The 16,644-nt window shown below is 36.8% G+C and overlaps 1 protein-coding gene across 8 annotated transcripts in view; it reads left to right on the top strand.

Annotated features, from left to right (window-relative positions):
- Window positions 1-16,644, top strand: part of CDKAL1 (CDK5 regulatory subunit associated protein 1 like 1) — a 563,996-nt gene that overhangs the window by 141,147 nt on the left and 406,205 nt on the right. For all 8 annotated transcript variants that reach the window (XM_068931681.1, XM_068931679.1, XM_068931680.1 and 5 more), the window contains 2 exons: window positions 3,390-3,486; window positions 12,888-12,936. In XM_068931681.1, coding sequence (XP_068787782.1) covers window positions 3,390-3,486; window positions 12,888-12,936 — 146 coding nt within the window. The remainder of the gene's footprint in view (window positions 1-3,389; window positions 3,487-12,887; window positions 12,937-16,644) is intronic.

The raw sequence follows: 16,644 nt of genomic DNA, 5'->3' as shown, positions 1-16,644 counted from the left end.
TTTCCTGTGGTGATTTTACCTAAGTAGCAGAATGAGTCTCGAAAAAGTCATACAGCTTATGCAGCAGCTACCATGAATCATATCCAGCAGGGCTGTTGCATCTGCACTAATGATATAACAAACAGTTGTGGGGGGCTTTTGGGGGTCTTGGGGAACATTTCTTTATCACAGGCATCTTATTGAACAGATCTTCTTGGAGTTTTAAAAAAAAAACATACAATCATGAGCAGAATATTCCAGTTTTGGCAGGTTCTTAATAACATAAATAGAAGTCTTCATAAGCAAGGCAGAAGTTTCCTCCCATACTAGCTGTGTCTTCATGTTTACCTTGTAAAAAGTGGAATGCATGGAAAATATTTCATTAAGTGCGACACATGCAACGTATGTGGTCTTGCTACAGTCCTTCTCTGTATGAAGGACTTTTTTCCCCCTTCCTCACCCATTACTTAGGAAGTACCTTAAAGAAGTCTTTTCTTTAAAAAAGAATTGCTCTAATTAAATTTCTATTCAGATGTATATCTTGCAAGTCATTTTTAGAAAGGAGTGTGTTTTGAGAAAAGGTATCCTGATACAATTAAAATGAAAGTTCAAGGTAAGGTTCATGCAATTGAAAAATATAAAGGAGGATGTATTTATTCATGGCACTGTTAGCTTCTACGAGGTATTATTCTCATTACTATTCATGTTTTTGAAGGATAAAAGCTTTTCTAAAACAGTTGCTGTGCTAACTAGGTTTCTGAAGAATAATTTTTATGAGCTTTTGTTAATCTGAGCAGGGCTCATTAAACAATATTAAAAGAAGGTAACAATATAGTACTGTAGCGCATGTTTTCAGAAGTGGTTTCTTGAAAAAATGAGGTAAAAAAATTATAATTTCCTTACTATGGTTTTTCATTTATGATGGGTTTCGTGGACTGCACACTGTATTATGAATGGTAATAAAAATTAACTATAATTGAATATTTAGTTCCTACATTTCTGCTTAGTTACTGTTTAAGGCAAAAAATCTCAGTGTACAAAATTCTTTCTTCTATAGAGACCTGTACAGTGCTAAAAAAGTTAAATGAAGCCAATGCTTGTTATGAAGAATATTCAATTTAACTTTTTTTCCTGTAGCTTCAGTTATAGTCCCGGCAGATCTGGCAAAATGTTAAAAGCAATGAAATAACATTAAAATGCCATTTAATGTGTCAAGGGAAACTTTGTTTGTTTGTTTAATTTTTTTTCAGATAAAAAGACTTTAATAAAAACTTCTTCCTCTGTAGCTCTTGCAGGTTTCCAAGTAGATGGAGAAGGCTGTTGCTAGTAGCAGATTATACCAGATGCACAGTTGCCTAGGGATGTGTGCTTTGTTTGCTGGAGACCGGTCTTACTGTCTTGCCTTGAGGCATTAGGATGAGTCTGTTAGATGACACAGGTAGTAGCTTTTATGCTTTGAGTTGTCACATGGCAGTGTGTGATATTTTTAGGAAATGCATAAAGTAGACTTTCTAAACTGGATGTGGAGAAAAGGTGACCTCCACTGTAATTTTGTAAAATCCTTAAATATTTACCACTAAAAGAAAAGAAGGATTACTGATTTTACAAATGCGTTGCTGGTTTAATTTCATGCTTAAGAAATAGGCTAACTTAGCATTTCATTATAGTTCTTTATCCATAGCAATTTTATTAAGGAAGAGATGAAAGGATTTGCATGTATATTGTGTACCTTAGCCTGCAAGTGGAGGACCAATGACGAATGCCTGAAGACTTCCTGAAATTCCCACTAGAAGATGACTCAAAATTTTATGGCGATAATTAGTGCATTTATATTAGATAGGATGTAATGAGCATATTGCATTTTCCTGTTACTTCACATTTGTCTGTGTATAGGATATTTCATCTGTTCCTTCGAAATACCTCATGTTTAGAGCAGCAGGCAGCACAAGATATTTGGGAAGGTGGCCTGTGATCTCCTTTAATGTTATGATCCTGTGTTATTTGAAAGATAAATTAGATCGTCCTTTAATTTCAGCTGTAATTTATAAACAGATTTCTCCATTTTATCATTACAAAGTGAAAATTCTGAGTGAATAGGGGAACTGCTTGTGGTACTAGGCCCTTTTTACAAAATTTTCCCTCAAAAAATTTGCAGCTGCTGGAGATTTCTATATTATTCAATACAGCATCCTTGTGCGTGTGGAGCATCACTTTCTCTAATGCATTCAGGTTTGAGGCAGCTCAAGCAAGGCAAAGAGTGAATAATTGTATAAGCAATTGGGTATTGTGGATAAGAGAACCTTTGTGAAGCTACCCTGTGATTACCCTATTCTATTGTAACAGTGAACACTTCAGGAATCTGTGTATTGTAGGGAGGGAAAAAAAAAAAAAAAGATATACAAGGTTCCAGTTTGGCAGAAGTCTGCCAGGCGGTTGTGATTTAGCATGCAACTGTGAAAGGCCGTTCTTGGAGCAACCCATAACATGTGAGACCTATTAAATCTGCTAAAATTGTTGAGTCCTCCTCTTTATTGTTCTGCACAATATAGTGTAGTAATTGGTTTAATATTTTATTGGTTGATCTTCAAAGTTAAATGAACATAAACAGGTTTTGCATCCCATGTTTGTTTATTGTCAGTGCTGTTTTGTATGCAGCTGATAACTTTTAGTCAGTGCTTCCTCTGGCTGCAAGGTTCAGGGATGGCTTAATATTCAGTATTGGATTTAAAGTGAGTCAAAGTATTGCTAAGGAGATGAATGATACTAACTAGTTAATCTTAGTGTTTTGGTAATGCTAGTGTTTTAGTATCACAGCTAAGGAATTGCATAAGTTGATATTCACATAAATATTTATCTGCCACAGGCAACATTTCAAGCTTGAAAAGGCTCAATCCAATTTTATTAATAAAAATTTGAAAGAGTGATATAATTGATCATTTCTAACTAGTATTAAATAAATGCTCATGTTCAGAGCTAATGGTTCCTATTTGCGGAGGACATGCCTTATATTCTGTATGACTTATCTTGAGTCTTGCTTAAAATATGTATCCCGTCTTCCTTGACTAGCTTCTCTGCCATCACTGTGGCAATTAAAGATTAACTGAATTTAAGTGGGCTTTCAAGTTTATGCTTTTGTCCAAGATATGCAATGGTAATGCTCACTTTAGATACTCTAGAAACTGTGCCATGTGTGCTGTATCCTGATAGTTTTATATGTTTGTTTTTGTTTGTATCTTTTTTTCTCGTTTCTGAGGTTCAAACATGTACAAGTAAATTTTGATTTTGGGATGTTTTCAATTGTGTGTGTGCGCCTTTCTCTGTAACGTGTGCGGTAGGGCTACTCTGAAATCGAAAATGATCAATTTTGGAAGTATTGACATACTATCTTTTTTTTTTCTCCTTCTTCTTAGGAAAGCCCAAGAAGGGAACAAGAAGGTGGTTCTAGCAGGCTGCGTTCCGCAAGCCCAGCCTCGTCAGGACTATCTGAAAGGCCTTAGTATTATAGGGGTATGTATCTTGGTCAACTGGAAAGCTGTATAATGTTTGGAAAGAGGATCTCGGGTTCAGGGAAAAATACGCTCAGAAATCAAAGGTTTTCATAAAATTTTCAGTGTCAATAGATAGGCTTTGCCACCTTTTGCTTGGAAGAAACAGTGGATAGTTTGATGCCTCTGTTAGTAATCTTGTGTTAAACTGCACTTAAAGCCTTCTTACATCCATGGAGATTTGGTTTGGTTGTGGAGTGAGGGGGAAAGGAAAGGGATCCTGAGGAGAGATTTGAGCTTCGGTCTTCTCTCTAGCCTGAAGGGGGGTGAAGATATCCATTATTGCACTCTATAATATATCAGAGTTTATTTGCACTAAGACAAAGGAATACATGCTTTGTTAAAATTGATGAAAGAAACGTAAAAGACTGAAGCATATAAACTATGCAGACGCAACTGAGGGCTTATTTTTTACTTCATGCTATTAAGCAGAACGGCAAATGGTGATGATTATTTTATTGAAATTTGAGGCTGCCTAAAGAGTTAGTTTGTCTGAAAATGAAGTGTTAAATAGTTACCAAGCTTCACCTTGAATGCAGCCAGAGAGCTTTTGACATAATTCAGCTAGTAAAGTGTTTTCAGGATCCTTTGGGATGAAATAATACTGTATAACTGAATCAGCTTTGTAAAATTGTCATGAAAATCTGGGACACATAGTCCCAGCATAAGCTAACAAAGATTCTTCATCGTTTAAGCCTTTACATTAAAACTAAATGAATTTGTAAAAGGCACGTTTTAGTTGAAACTCTGTTGTTGGATTCAGTGCGTGTGAATTAGAGGGTGAAGTTGTCCTGTATTATGTAAGCCAGAGCAGGTGACTGTACAACATCTTTCTGGCATTAAAAATGTAGAGAAGTCAGCATATCTTCACTGCAGCAGCGTGGTGAGTTCAGATCAAAACTAAGATTTTAAATGAACAGCAGCAGCAAAAACTGCAAATCATTTATTTTCTTTAAAAGAATTACATACGTGATGCAGTTGAACAAAGTAATTTAGAATTAAAGTCATACTTTGTTTGGATTTAGGTAGAAGATGGCTTCATTACCCAATTTATGGTAATTTTTTGTAAAGATAGGCTTTGTGCTATTTAGTAGTCTAATTACTGCTGACCCTCAGAATGTTTTGTCTTCCAAAAAATTTTTTTTCCTCAACTGTGGTTCTCAGCTATGTGTTAATGCTTATAAATTAACTCAGTGCTCATAAATGATGTTCAGAGGCTGGAAAACGCCACGTTATTCTGTTAGACAACAATGCATGGTAAGCTACAATTTGATGGAAGAAACAAACTTTCCATTCCGTTCCATAGTCTTATTTTATACAAATATATGAGAGGGAATCTTGCTGCTCTGTAATCTCTAAGACTCCAACTAAGTGCAAGTTAATCGACATGGCAGGGTGGGAATAACAAGAAATAAATGCTGAATGAATTTCCTCTTGGCTTGGAAGCAACACAGTTATGTGAGCTGTAATTGTTCAATATAATGAATATAAAGATTTGTGACGCATATGAAGGCAGAGGTAGAAAGTATATTACATGATTATCCTTTGACCATGACTGTGACTTGATGTTTCATTTTTGGAGAATGCAACTTCAGAAACACAGAGAACCCAAAGTTTGTTCCCCCGCCCCCAATTTTCCTTTCAGGTAATACATGCTTATGTGAAAATTTACCTCTTTTCTTCATCCTAATTTTGGTACCTGCAGTCAGTGATTAATAAAAATATTGCAGTTTTGAGTTTGTAAGGGCCAGATTCCTGTTCGGTGTTTAATAAGATCATTAATGCAGTGCTCCAAATACTGTGATTTGGACCTGAAAACATGAAAATATAATCTTCCTAATAAACATACTTTCTGCTAACTGTCATTTTTATGGTTATAAAATTTACCGTGCTTTAAGTGAAGGATATTTAAACTCATAAATGCCTAATCTTTAGGCATAACTGCTAACAAAAGCAAAGTAGGGAGGAGATATTGCCTGCGTTTCCGATTTGTATATGTAAGATCTTCTCATTTTATAAAAAGTATGTGAGGGGGTTGACTATTTTTAAAGAAGAGCTAATATCTTACTGCAGTTAAAATGTTTTTGAAAGGCAGTTTTGACAGAACTGGGAAAGAGGAAATGTTCTCTTGGCAGCTGGATACTGATATGCTCTAAAATTGTAAACATTAAGACAACAGTTGTGGAAATCTTGCTTTACCACCAGGTTGATCTCATTTTTTGTCTTGGCTAACAGATGACTGATTTATTGTTGATTATGTAAGCTGTGCTGCTTTTTTTTTTTCCCCCTCCCTCGAACCACGTTGTCTGAGAATGTGGTTATTTACTATTACTAACAGTGATAGCTCCTTTGGGATGGCTTTATAAAAGCAAACTGTGTCAGAGCGCTCTTGCTCATCTGGATATGACAAAGGAGGAAGTTGCAGTGTAACTACCAGCAAAATGCTAGTGACTGAGGGCTTGTTTTGATGTGCGTTTAGTGTTTTGAACCGTGTTTGGAAAGTGCAATACTGAACTTGCATTGTTGGATTTGGGAGAAGGGAAGGAAGGGCTCTGAAACAGAGATTTACCATTTGTGACCCTACTTTGCTTTTATGTTTCTTTAATGCTATTACTACCTTTAAAAAAAAAAAACAGTGTACACTGGGAAATGGACATAGGCTGTATGTCCAAACAGCCAAACTCAGCCATAGCATAACACAGCACAGATAAAGGAACTATTTCCAGGGAAGGGGGAAGCTCTTGGTGGGAATAAACTCAGAGCATGTGGAATTTAGATACTTCTTAGCTGGCAGGTTAGAACTACAGCTCCAGAGTGGAAGCTGACCAAGGAGGGCCAAGGGCCATACCTGATTGGGAAATCCAGGCTCTGCAGTTCCTGTTCTCATCCTTCCTCCGTATAACAAACCCTGTAAACCCTCATCACACTAGAGTGTCTGCTAGCAGTCCTACAGGCTAACGAGCAGGGACTAAAATGCATGGAATGGGAACCTGTCCTTGCAGGTTTTGAAAGAGGCTGTTCTGAAGATCTGTGTAGCTTCAGAAACATTCTAGGTGTACTATAAAGTTATATTTTTTTCTTGTTTTGGGATTCAGTTTGATTTGTGGTAAATAAGGGCCCTTGTTATCCAGGTAGGAAGATGCAAGCAGTAGTTAGAATTTTTCTGCATGTGTCTGTCAAACAGTCCATTTTTGATAGACTATGAAGTGTACACAAAATATGTGGCAGCGCATAATACGGATTGGCAGCCGTTTACACCCAGGTGGTTTTCAGAGCCTGCTCCTTTTTGAGCAGAGCACCCATTTCAGACTCAAGTGCACATGGTATTGCAAAGAGAAATATCAACATCCATAGTTAGAGTTGTCACTCACTTTTCATTTTAAGTTGTTAAAAAGGAGGCTATATATCTTCGTCTGGGTGCATTATTTAGGGGGATGTCAGGGGATGGAGAGGCAGTGGAAGGGAAGGAAGGGAGAAAAGGGAGTGAAAGATTTAGTAAATAGGTTAAGCTCAGGGATTCCTCAATGGTTGTAGGTACCTGTAGTGTTTTCTAATTCTGAGCTGCATACAGAGGGCAGCCAGGCCTGGTTCCCAGTGATATGTTGGGTGGTTGGAATGGGATGAGGTGTTTTGTTTCCTTGACGGTTGTCTAGAGCTTTAAGATATTTGGTGTGCTGGGTGGTACTACATGTGAGAGCCTTGACCAGTTTGCTAAGGGTCCGCAGACGTTAAATGCCTCACAGTCGTGCTCCGCCTGTACATTGAAGTCATCAGACCTACTGGACACAAGTGTGCTACTGTGTCACCATGCATGGGGCCTAATGCACAGGTGTATCTTGTTAAAGACATACAGTAGCTGTGCAGATGCGTGAATCCCCTAGCTTCCTGTATAAGAATGTCAACCCTAAATCCTGCTTACTTCCCCATCTTTCCTAAAGTAAGACCTAGGATCATAGCCCAGTTGTCGTCTTCCTTCTGCCATAGACCCATTTCCAAAGGTAAGGGTTTCACCCCATTTTCATGTGTACACAAAGTTTATCTAGTTTCACCAGCTCCTTATTCCCACCTCTGCTGCCACACACAGAGTCAGAATGTGCAGATTCTTTACGTATTAGGTTTACTGCAGGCTCTTCGAGCCTGAAACCACTGTTTCCTGCAGAAACATACTATAATCTTGTAACTCTGTGCAGGGGCTCCCTCTATTCCCCTGAGCTCCTAATAACCCTTTTCTGTACCTGGTCTATTCTAAGACAAGCTTAGATACTTTTAATATTTAAATATCTACTTTGAAATTCTGGATTGTGATTTGTGGAAGTGTTGAACACTCCCAGGAGCAACACACTTCACTACTAGCACTACTATAAGATGCGTAGTTTGGTATAAAATGCTAAGTACATTTAAAAAAAAAAAAAAAGAATTAGGCACTTGGCTTCTCAAGTTGTACAAAAGCTGATATAGACTTTAATGTGCCTCAGTTCTCTATTTGTAAAGCTCTGCTCAGTGAAGTGCTTTAACAGAGCTATTGTGAACAAAAATCAGTGTAATTCTACCCAAATGCATGTACACTCCTACTGTAACAGTGTCCTAAATTAGGATGATATGATGCATTATATTTCTGATGTCATTTAAAATTATTCGTGTCATACAGTTTATTTCTGTTTTGCAAACATCATTTAACGATACTTACCTACCTTGCAGTGCTTGTAAGGCTACACTGCATTAATGATTGCAAGACTCTCTCTTACCCTTAAAAACTAAGAGAGTCTTGTATAATACTGATGTCCAATGTCTATTTCATGAAAGACAAATCTGATGGAATTTTATATTGAATAGTTTGAAATGGCAGGACTTCTCAGAGGGCTTGCTGAAAGCCTAGGGAGCAGACGCAGACTGTCCTTTTCTAACTTACGGCTGAAAAATTGATCAAAATTCTAGTTCAGTTCTGCATCAATCAGTATTAAGCAACTAACTGGCTTTGGCTTTTACCTTACTGTTAATATTTATTCAGGTGTGATGCTTGAGCCTGAGAAGTCAAGAAGGGATTGCATTTAAGCACCAACTTTCAAACTGGAAGTTTGGTGTATAAATAGAAACTATTCCTTTCTACATCAGCTACATCCTGTCCTACGAATCGAAAGGTATAAGAATTACCTTAGATTAAAATTGTATTTAAGCTATGTCAAAGTAGTAATAATAATCTACTGTTCACATGTTTTTCTGGGGCAGTCTCCTTCCCTTTAAAGTCTCTATAGAGTTTGTTCTCAAGATCCCTTCTTAAATCAGGATTTTATCCATTGCCTTGGTCAGTATTATTCCAATTCAGCAAAGCTTTTAAAGATAGATGTTATCCCACTGAAGTAAAAGCATCTGGTCACATGCCTTTGAAAATTCTGTGTTAAGGCCTGGATTTATGCTGCCTAACTAAAGTGGTGTAATTCAAGAGCCTGTGTTGCTCGATTCCTTTATGGTCAATGAAGATAGTTATCTCAAAGAAAATTCAGATTTTGGAAGGTTTGATCTGGCTTTTGAAGTTGTGAATCTCCCTTTTACGGACTTTAGAGGGAGGAGAGGCTGAGCAGGCTTTTAACGTCTGACATCCAACTGAGGTGCTTAAACAAGGTGGGATGAAAGAGAATTGGTGAACTAGAGTTGGAGTCTTTTACTTATTTTATCTATGTAGCAACTGATTTGTTTCTTATGTCCATGAATGAAAATTAAAGATAGGTAGTGGTTTTTTTGCTAGATAAGGAAAAGACGACTGCTTTACTTCAAGTAGTTATGTATATGTACCTCTGCAGTTGGGGTATTAGCAAGCAGCTAAGTCCGCACAGCTTTTGTTTCAGTAGTAGCCTCCAGTTGTACAGGCAAACTACTGCTGCTTTCCTAAATTCCAGGTGCCCTGCCCTCACGTTCTCTCAGCAATGAGTCTCTCTGGCTTGGGTTTGTTATTCTGGAGGTTTTTTCATTCCCAGAATTTTAAGTCTTCAGTATTTCTAGTCTTTCTCTCTCCTAATGTCACTGAGTCCCTTACTGGCCTCAAGAACTTTTTGATAGTCACTTTCCAGTGTTTGAGCTTTCTCATTGCTTATGTTATCCTGGAAAAATTCATATCTCTGGAACATTCAGTAGCAGTGCCAGATGAAGGGCACTGAGAACTCCAGGTGTATTTTCTAGGGTGTTATCAGCTGTCCTTTCAAAATCAGAAAAGCTTTAATGAATTCTGTCTTGAGACATTCCATTGTAGAAAGAAGTTTTCTTTTCATGCAGAAGTGAAGCAGGCTCTGAGAAACTGCATTCACTTCAGGGGAAGACCCTGAGAATATATATATATGTATGTATGTATTTTATATATATCTTTTTAGTGAAGATATAGATATAAATCTTCACTAAAAAGAGTTAATTATTTTTTTCTGAAGCTTAACACTACTCATTATCCAGCTTTGGTTGTACATAACATCTGCTATTATTGCTTCAGAGGGAGAATCGTTCAGATCTCTTGACCTGCAAAACATGTCTGTCCGTATTTCAGTGGATACATAAAACTACCATAAAAATACCATTATTTCACTGTGAATCAGGACAAAGTCTACAAGTTCCTACCGTTTTGTCTTCCCAGATGTCCACAGAATTTTCAGAGGGCTTGGCACTTCCCCGAGGAGAAACTTGGAAAGAACTTACTCTTACCTTCATAAGTTCTTAGATAATGCTTTTCTTTTCCCATGGAGCGCAAAAATCTCAGTAAAATATGCCAGCTCTCACTTAACCACCCTAAAACGTTCAGAGTTTACAGGGACTCTCAGAGGTTTTCTTTCTTCTGGAGTTTTTCTTGTGCAAAACAGTTTCAGGATGCTAATTCTGCTTCTGAGACAACTCAGGTCATGTCTGAGCACTGGGAAGAACTTGCGTGACCATCCTCACATGCATGTCTGTCTACATTCACAAATCACGTAGTGTGAGACTGCAGACATAATGCATTACAAGCATGTCTATGGGCTGTTTACATCTAGCAGTCATCTGTTGAATGTGATAATGACACTACAAAGGGAACTGGGGGGCTTTCTCTGTTGATGATGAATGGACAATGCGTGCATCTGTATACTCTTCCTGCTCCTATGGCTTTTGTAACTGGGACTCGAGCAGAGACCTCCATGCTCGTATTTCCAAGGGGATGTTGGGGTGCCTCGGGGGCCCAGTAGGGCAAAATGTGACCAACTTACACTTGCATGTGCACGGGTGACCTACAGCTTCAGGTCTGATGATCATCTCTGGGTGGTTCAATTTTAATTACTTGCATGAAGAATCTTCTCAACAGATACATTCAGAAATATTTATCCAGTGAAATGAAAATACAACATACTTTTTTTTTTTCTTTTCCATGTCTTTATTTAAAAGGGTTTCAGAGCTATGCAAAAATTCCCTAGATTTCAAATACAGGAAATAATTGTAGTTCGTTCAGGTTACAAAACAAACAGGTTTCCTTTGTTTTTAAATGCTTATGAACTTAGGTTTAGTACTGAGATACGTGACAACAGTATTTTAGGCCGTGTATTTGGCACAAACTGTGTTCCATGTCTGTATTCATAATTATAAATGCCTACACTTCTGCTTTTAAGTTGCACTTTTTAATTAGAAAAATTTTAATTAACTAGAAAGGCCATCTGTAAGTATCTTAGGTCATAATATATAAAATGGATATATATATAATATATGCATGTGTTCCATATGAATACTTCCTATGTGTGCTTTATTTACATGAGTAGATTGCTATACAGACATATCTAAAATATGTGCTTGTTTTTATCCCAAAAAAGGATTTAAATATATATATCTTCTTTTATAAAGTTATTAAAATGCCAACCTCAGTGATACTTCAAATAACTGAATTTCTGGAATTCATAATTAGTATTCTATATGCAGAAACGTGAAGTGGCAGAGATTTGTGTTTGGAAAAGACTGTATTTAAAATGATTTTTTTTAAAAATGCAGAGGTTAGCATGGACTTAATCCAACACCCAGACAAGAAAATGAACAGACTGCCATTGACTTTAATGAGGAGCTCTAGATCAGACAGCAACTACAGATAAACTTTTTTTTAGCTATTATTAGACCAATTGGAAAATGAACGTGAAATCCAGATGATTGCGCAGACGTTTGTTTACAGGAAATGACAAACCCAGTGGTTTAAGGGCACAGAGACTTAATAGCTTTGATGCAAGTGATCCAAGTTGCAAGCTACTTATTGCAGACCAGGTTCTACTCTTGCAGCCTGTGCAACTTGTGCTTGTGTGTGTTTTTGAAATAAAACAAAGAAACAATCTCCAAGGAATGGACTGCAAAAATAATATATAGCTCAGATAATCAGTGTTCAAAAGCCAAATTGTGGAAAATTGTAAACTAATTTGAATATGCAATGTAGATTTTTTATATTTTGTTTTCCTGCATAATATATAGACATATATGTGCACATATAGTAGACAGTACATAGAATATGCAACTTGGATGAGAGTTGTAGGAAGAATCTCAACTTTAAGAATTTATGTTGAATTTTGCAGTCTTAATGCTGATTCTTTCTAATTAATATTTTGTTAAAAACTAAATAGTATATTATTCATTACATTTAAATAAAGAATAATCTATCTAATAAAAAATAATCAAATTATTTATCACATTATGGGTAAACATAGGCAAATATGACACCAAAACAGGAATTTCTCTTCATCGTTAGAGATGCTATGTCATGGTCATCAAATATTATTCTGTCTTTTGTGGAAAAACATCAAGGATCTTCCTTCCATTTGCAAAAACTGCCTGCAGTAACTCAGGACAGTTCCCCTAAACTCAGTTCTCCTAAACTTGACCTTGACTGCAGTGTCTCTCCCTTCCTCTTTCTATCCTGCCCCTCTTCCGTCAGCCCTCAGAACACCCTCAGTCCTTCTTACATCCTTGGCTGCTGGGGCCTGAAGGCTGCGGGGAGGAGGAGGAAGCATATGCTGTGGCCATGCAGGTGGCCTGCTTGGTTGACCACTGTCCCTCAGCTACCAAGCAGCACACACACAGCAGCTGAGGCCTCCATTCTCTCTGCCTTTCTCTCACCGACAGCCCTAATAGGGGCCCTCCTTTCTCTCTAGTTGGTGATTTTTGCCAAACTTACGAGAACTTACTATTTTTGAGGACAACATTTGGTTGAAGTTGGATGGGGAGCTTTAAAGTTCTTATAGGGCTTCTGACAGATAAACCAAGATGCACAGGAAATGGGCTAAAAACAGAGCCCCCTTAATCTTGAAGGACACTTTTGAAGGAAGAGTTGTATAAAATATGTCGAATTTTTGACTGCTTAGTTATTGACCTTCTGACTTTTTTTAGGTTCAGCAAATAGATCGTGTAGTAGAAGTTGTGGAGGAAACTATTAAAGGTAAGCATTACACTTGAAATAATTGCAGCTAGCTTGAAAGATGTAAGCATTTTCTAACAGCAGTACTGTTATGTTTTTGATCAACCTAATCCGTGTTTACTCCTGTAGCTGTATGTTTAAGCAGTGCCATAATTTGCCTTGTACGCGCAGTGTAAGGAATGCTTCCAAAGATCTTCTCTGGCAGGAGCTCTTTGAACTGTTGGGTTCGTAGGCAAAGATCCTGAGGAGAATTTCAGAAGCCCTTTAAGCTACATCAGTGTTAGATATATTGGTTAAAGTTTCTACTCTATCTTTAGTCAGTGCTCTGGCTCCATTTTCTTATGTTTAGTACTCCTATTTTCTTGTTTTCACATGTTTTGGCTTACTTCCCTGAGCTTTCCTGAACGCGACAGATAAATTATCCACTGGTTTAATGTTCTCTTGTAACTATGTTCCTTGTTCTCTTTCGCTGTGTTCGTATGTGTATAAGCGCACAGTACTTTCCAGAGTACTGGGGCAAAGACAGGATTGTTTCTTCAGTCTGACTAGTAAACATTTGCTATTAAATAAATATATCTGTCTGGTTCTTTCTGGGTTACCTAAGTTTGTCTCCATTACTTATCAGGCCATAAAAATTACTGTTCCATGAAGTTTCAGATTACAAGGTTTAGTTTAATTGGTTGCACTTTCAATATAAACAAGAGTCTGGTCCACAAGATATTGCCTCTAACTTTAAAGCTGGAGTATGTTTTCGAAGTACAGTATGAAAATGTAGAAACAGTGCTAGGTGGAAAAAAGCTTCTATCAGACTGTGTCGTGTGGTGTAAGGCTTCTACAGATTGCAGTTTGATCACCTTTTATTAGACTTTGTATTACTCTGAGTGCTATGATTTTTTTTTGGTACAAGAAGGTGATGTTTATAAAGAGATTGCTGCACTGATTTCTTTGGAAAAAACAATCAAATAAAGAAACAGAACTTGCTTCTGTTATTTATTCTAATTTGCATCTTTGTTCATAACTTAATCCTACTGAAGTCAACATACTCATTTGAGCATTACAATATTGCTGAGATTATTGGAAAAATCTCATGAAGGAAACTACTGTCTAATGGGAATCGATAAGATGGAATCAGGCCAGAAGAGACGAAAATTTGAATGGAAACTTTATTCTTGTGTTTTTTTTTTTTTCTTCCTACAACCTGCTGAACTATACAAACAAAGAAGAAACATTCATTTTTGTTACGGAATGAACCAAACTATTGTCCCAGAAATATCATAGTGTTTGTGGCAATGTGATGGAGATGGTATGCGTCAAGATTTTTACAACAGCCCAATATTTCAAATCTCTATTTCATTTTTAGGTATTTTATTTATTTTTAAGGGAGTTAGATGATAACCTGGGTCAGCATGCCCTCCCTTTACAAAAATGGGCTTTGTAGTAGTTACACTGACTCAGGACATTACTGTTCCTTTGATAACACAGTTATTCTGGGTATTGCCATTGAATATTGTATGACTAGAAAGAAGGCAAATAATTTAGTACCAATTGTTGAAATGATGTTTTTCACCTGACTGATTTTAAGGTTGTATTTTACATATTGATACAATACTGGAAACTAGTGTGTATAAAATTTCTCATGTGCATTCAAAATTTTTGAAAAGCATGAATTCTGGGAGAGATTTTACTTCCTTTCTAGTTATGTCAGTGATTTGAATAAAAAGGAGTTTTTAAAAAGGGCTGTTGAATTCCATACGTAGTGCCAGTTTCTTCAGAATTTCCTCAGAAGGTAATGGAACACAGGATTTCTGAAGTTTTCTGGGAGAAAATGAACAAAAAATAAAATTTTAAATCAAAATAACATCAGCAAATTGGCAGGGGTCATAGATGGTGATAAAAGCTTGCATTTGCAAAAGCCAACCATAGAAATAGGAGTTTTTACTTAAATGACAAAATTATTTTTAATTTTTTTAAGATAATGAATTTACCTATTTGGAAATCACCTTTCACTAATGGAGAAAGAAGAATGTGATTCTTTAGAATCTTTCATGAAGCATAGTGAAAACGGGGAACTTGCATTGCCTAGCTTAAGTGAAACACTAATAAATAATAGCATTGTTGGTTAAAAATAATTTATACTATTAAATAAATATATGGTAGAAACTTTAAGTTGTATGTGTAAAACCAAACAAAATGCAACCCTTTTATCTTCTTAAGTCTGTGTCATTTGTTACAACTTTTGGAGTCTTAGGTGGATTCAGAGGACAGATATGGCATATGGTGGGGGTTTGTGAATGACTGAGTGCCAGCTCAATTATTAAGTCTTCAGTTGGATTTTTGACATAGTTGTATGATGTACTTTTCTTCATTTATCTTTTAAAAATAAAATTAAAAGATTGCATGGGTGGTATACGCTTGTAGCTTGTCTCTGTATATACTGAAAGCTGAAGAAAAGTTTAGACTGGATGTTTAAACTGAGTAAATTCAAACCACATAGCATCTGCGCTCTGTAGGACAGCAGTCTGTGGATCGGCCTGCCGAATGGAGTTGCCTGGATTTTCTGTCTAGATTCCAATGCTACTGTCCTAGTTGCCAGTTTTCAGGTACAGTCCTCTAAAAACTGAATGTAGCTTTTCTTATGTTCCCCTTTCTTAAGGGATATCTTAGATTTTTCTTTGACACTTGAATTTTGCGGTGCACGACTTAAGAGGATAACCTGGTAGAATTACTCCACCTCCCCTGTTTTTTCTGATCGTTCTCCTTCCGGTTGTTCAAGAGACTGTTTGCTCTTATTGGATTTGGTTGAAACTTTACTGTACCCCTGAAGAAAATGACTTTCTTGGAATTATGTAGATCTTTCTATAAAATATGAGAGTAATTTTCTAGCTTTCTCAGTTTTCAAGTCATTGTCAGCAATTCCCTCTTCAGAATAGTGTCATTCTGCTGATTCAAGAAATGGATTCAAGAAGTAGAGCTTTCCAGTGATCTTTGCCTCATGGGTTTGAAACAGCATAATTGCCTGTTGCCAGCTCTCCACTTCAGTTTTCTCTATAGTAAACAATTTTTGTGCGTTTTTATCTTTGCATCCATCTGCTATCAAAAAACAAAAGAAAGTGTTCGTGTTCATGCTTATCACACTAACAGTCTAAAGAGCTATAGAGTATTTAAGAGACCCTGTGATGCATTGTTTTTATATCACTGTGACTTTTCTCATGAGTCTAATGGGACTTTGAAATTTCTTAATTATTGGGTAAATTTTGAAACTGTATTGATTCCAAAAGTGCTCTTTTATAATAGTGTGCATAAGTACATGCGAGTCATGTCTGGTTAATATTTACAGATACTGTGTCCCAAGATTTATTTTAACTAGAGGTGTCTTCAGGCAGTTTTGTTATGATGTTATAATTCTTATTGACAAAATGTGAACTCGGTATACTGCCTCATGAGGAAAGTCATAAATTTCAAGGGGCTAGGCATGAATTTCCTCTCAGCCCCAAAATTAGATTTCTCAATGCCACAATCGCAAAGATATAGCCAGACTGTATAAGTCTTCCTGGCAAATGGAATAGTTTCAACACGCAAGGCACTGGTTTAACAGTTTAGTAAATCTGGGCAATGTGCAGATGAAGTACATTTATAAAACTGGAAGCGTTCTGTTGATTACAGCAGTTGGACCTAATATTTTTTTACGTCATTGGGGCGCACCCCATTTCCACTCACATGTTTAGTCTC

Source organism: Struthio camelus, chromosome 2, assembly GCF_040807025.1.
Source record: "Struthio camelus isolate bStrCam1 chromosome 2, bStrCam1.hap1, whole genome shotgun sequence".
NCBI lineage: Eukaryota > Metazoa > Chordata > Aves > Struthioniformes > Struthionidae > Struthio > Struthio camelus.
The sequence above is the reverse complement of the archived record's forward strand: the minus strand, read 5'-3'. Positions and strand labels throughout refer to the sequence as shown.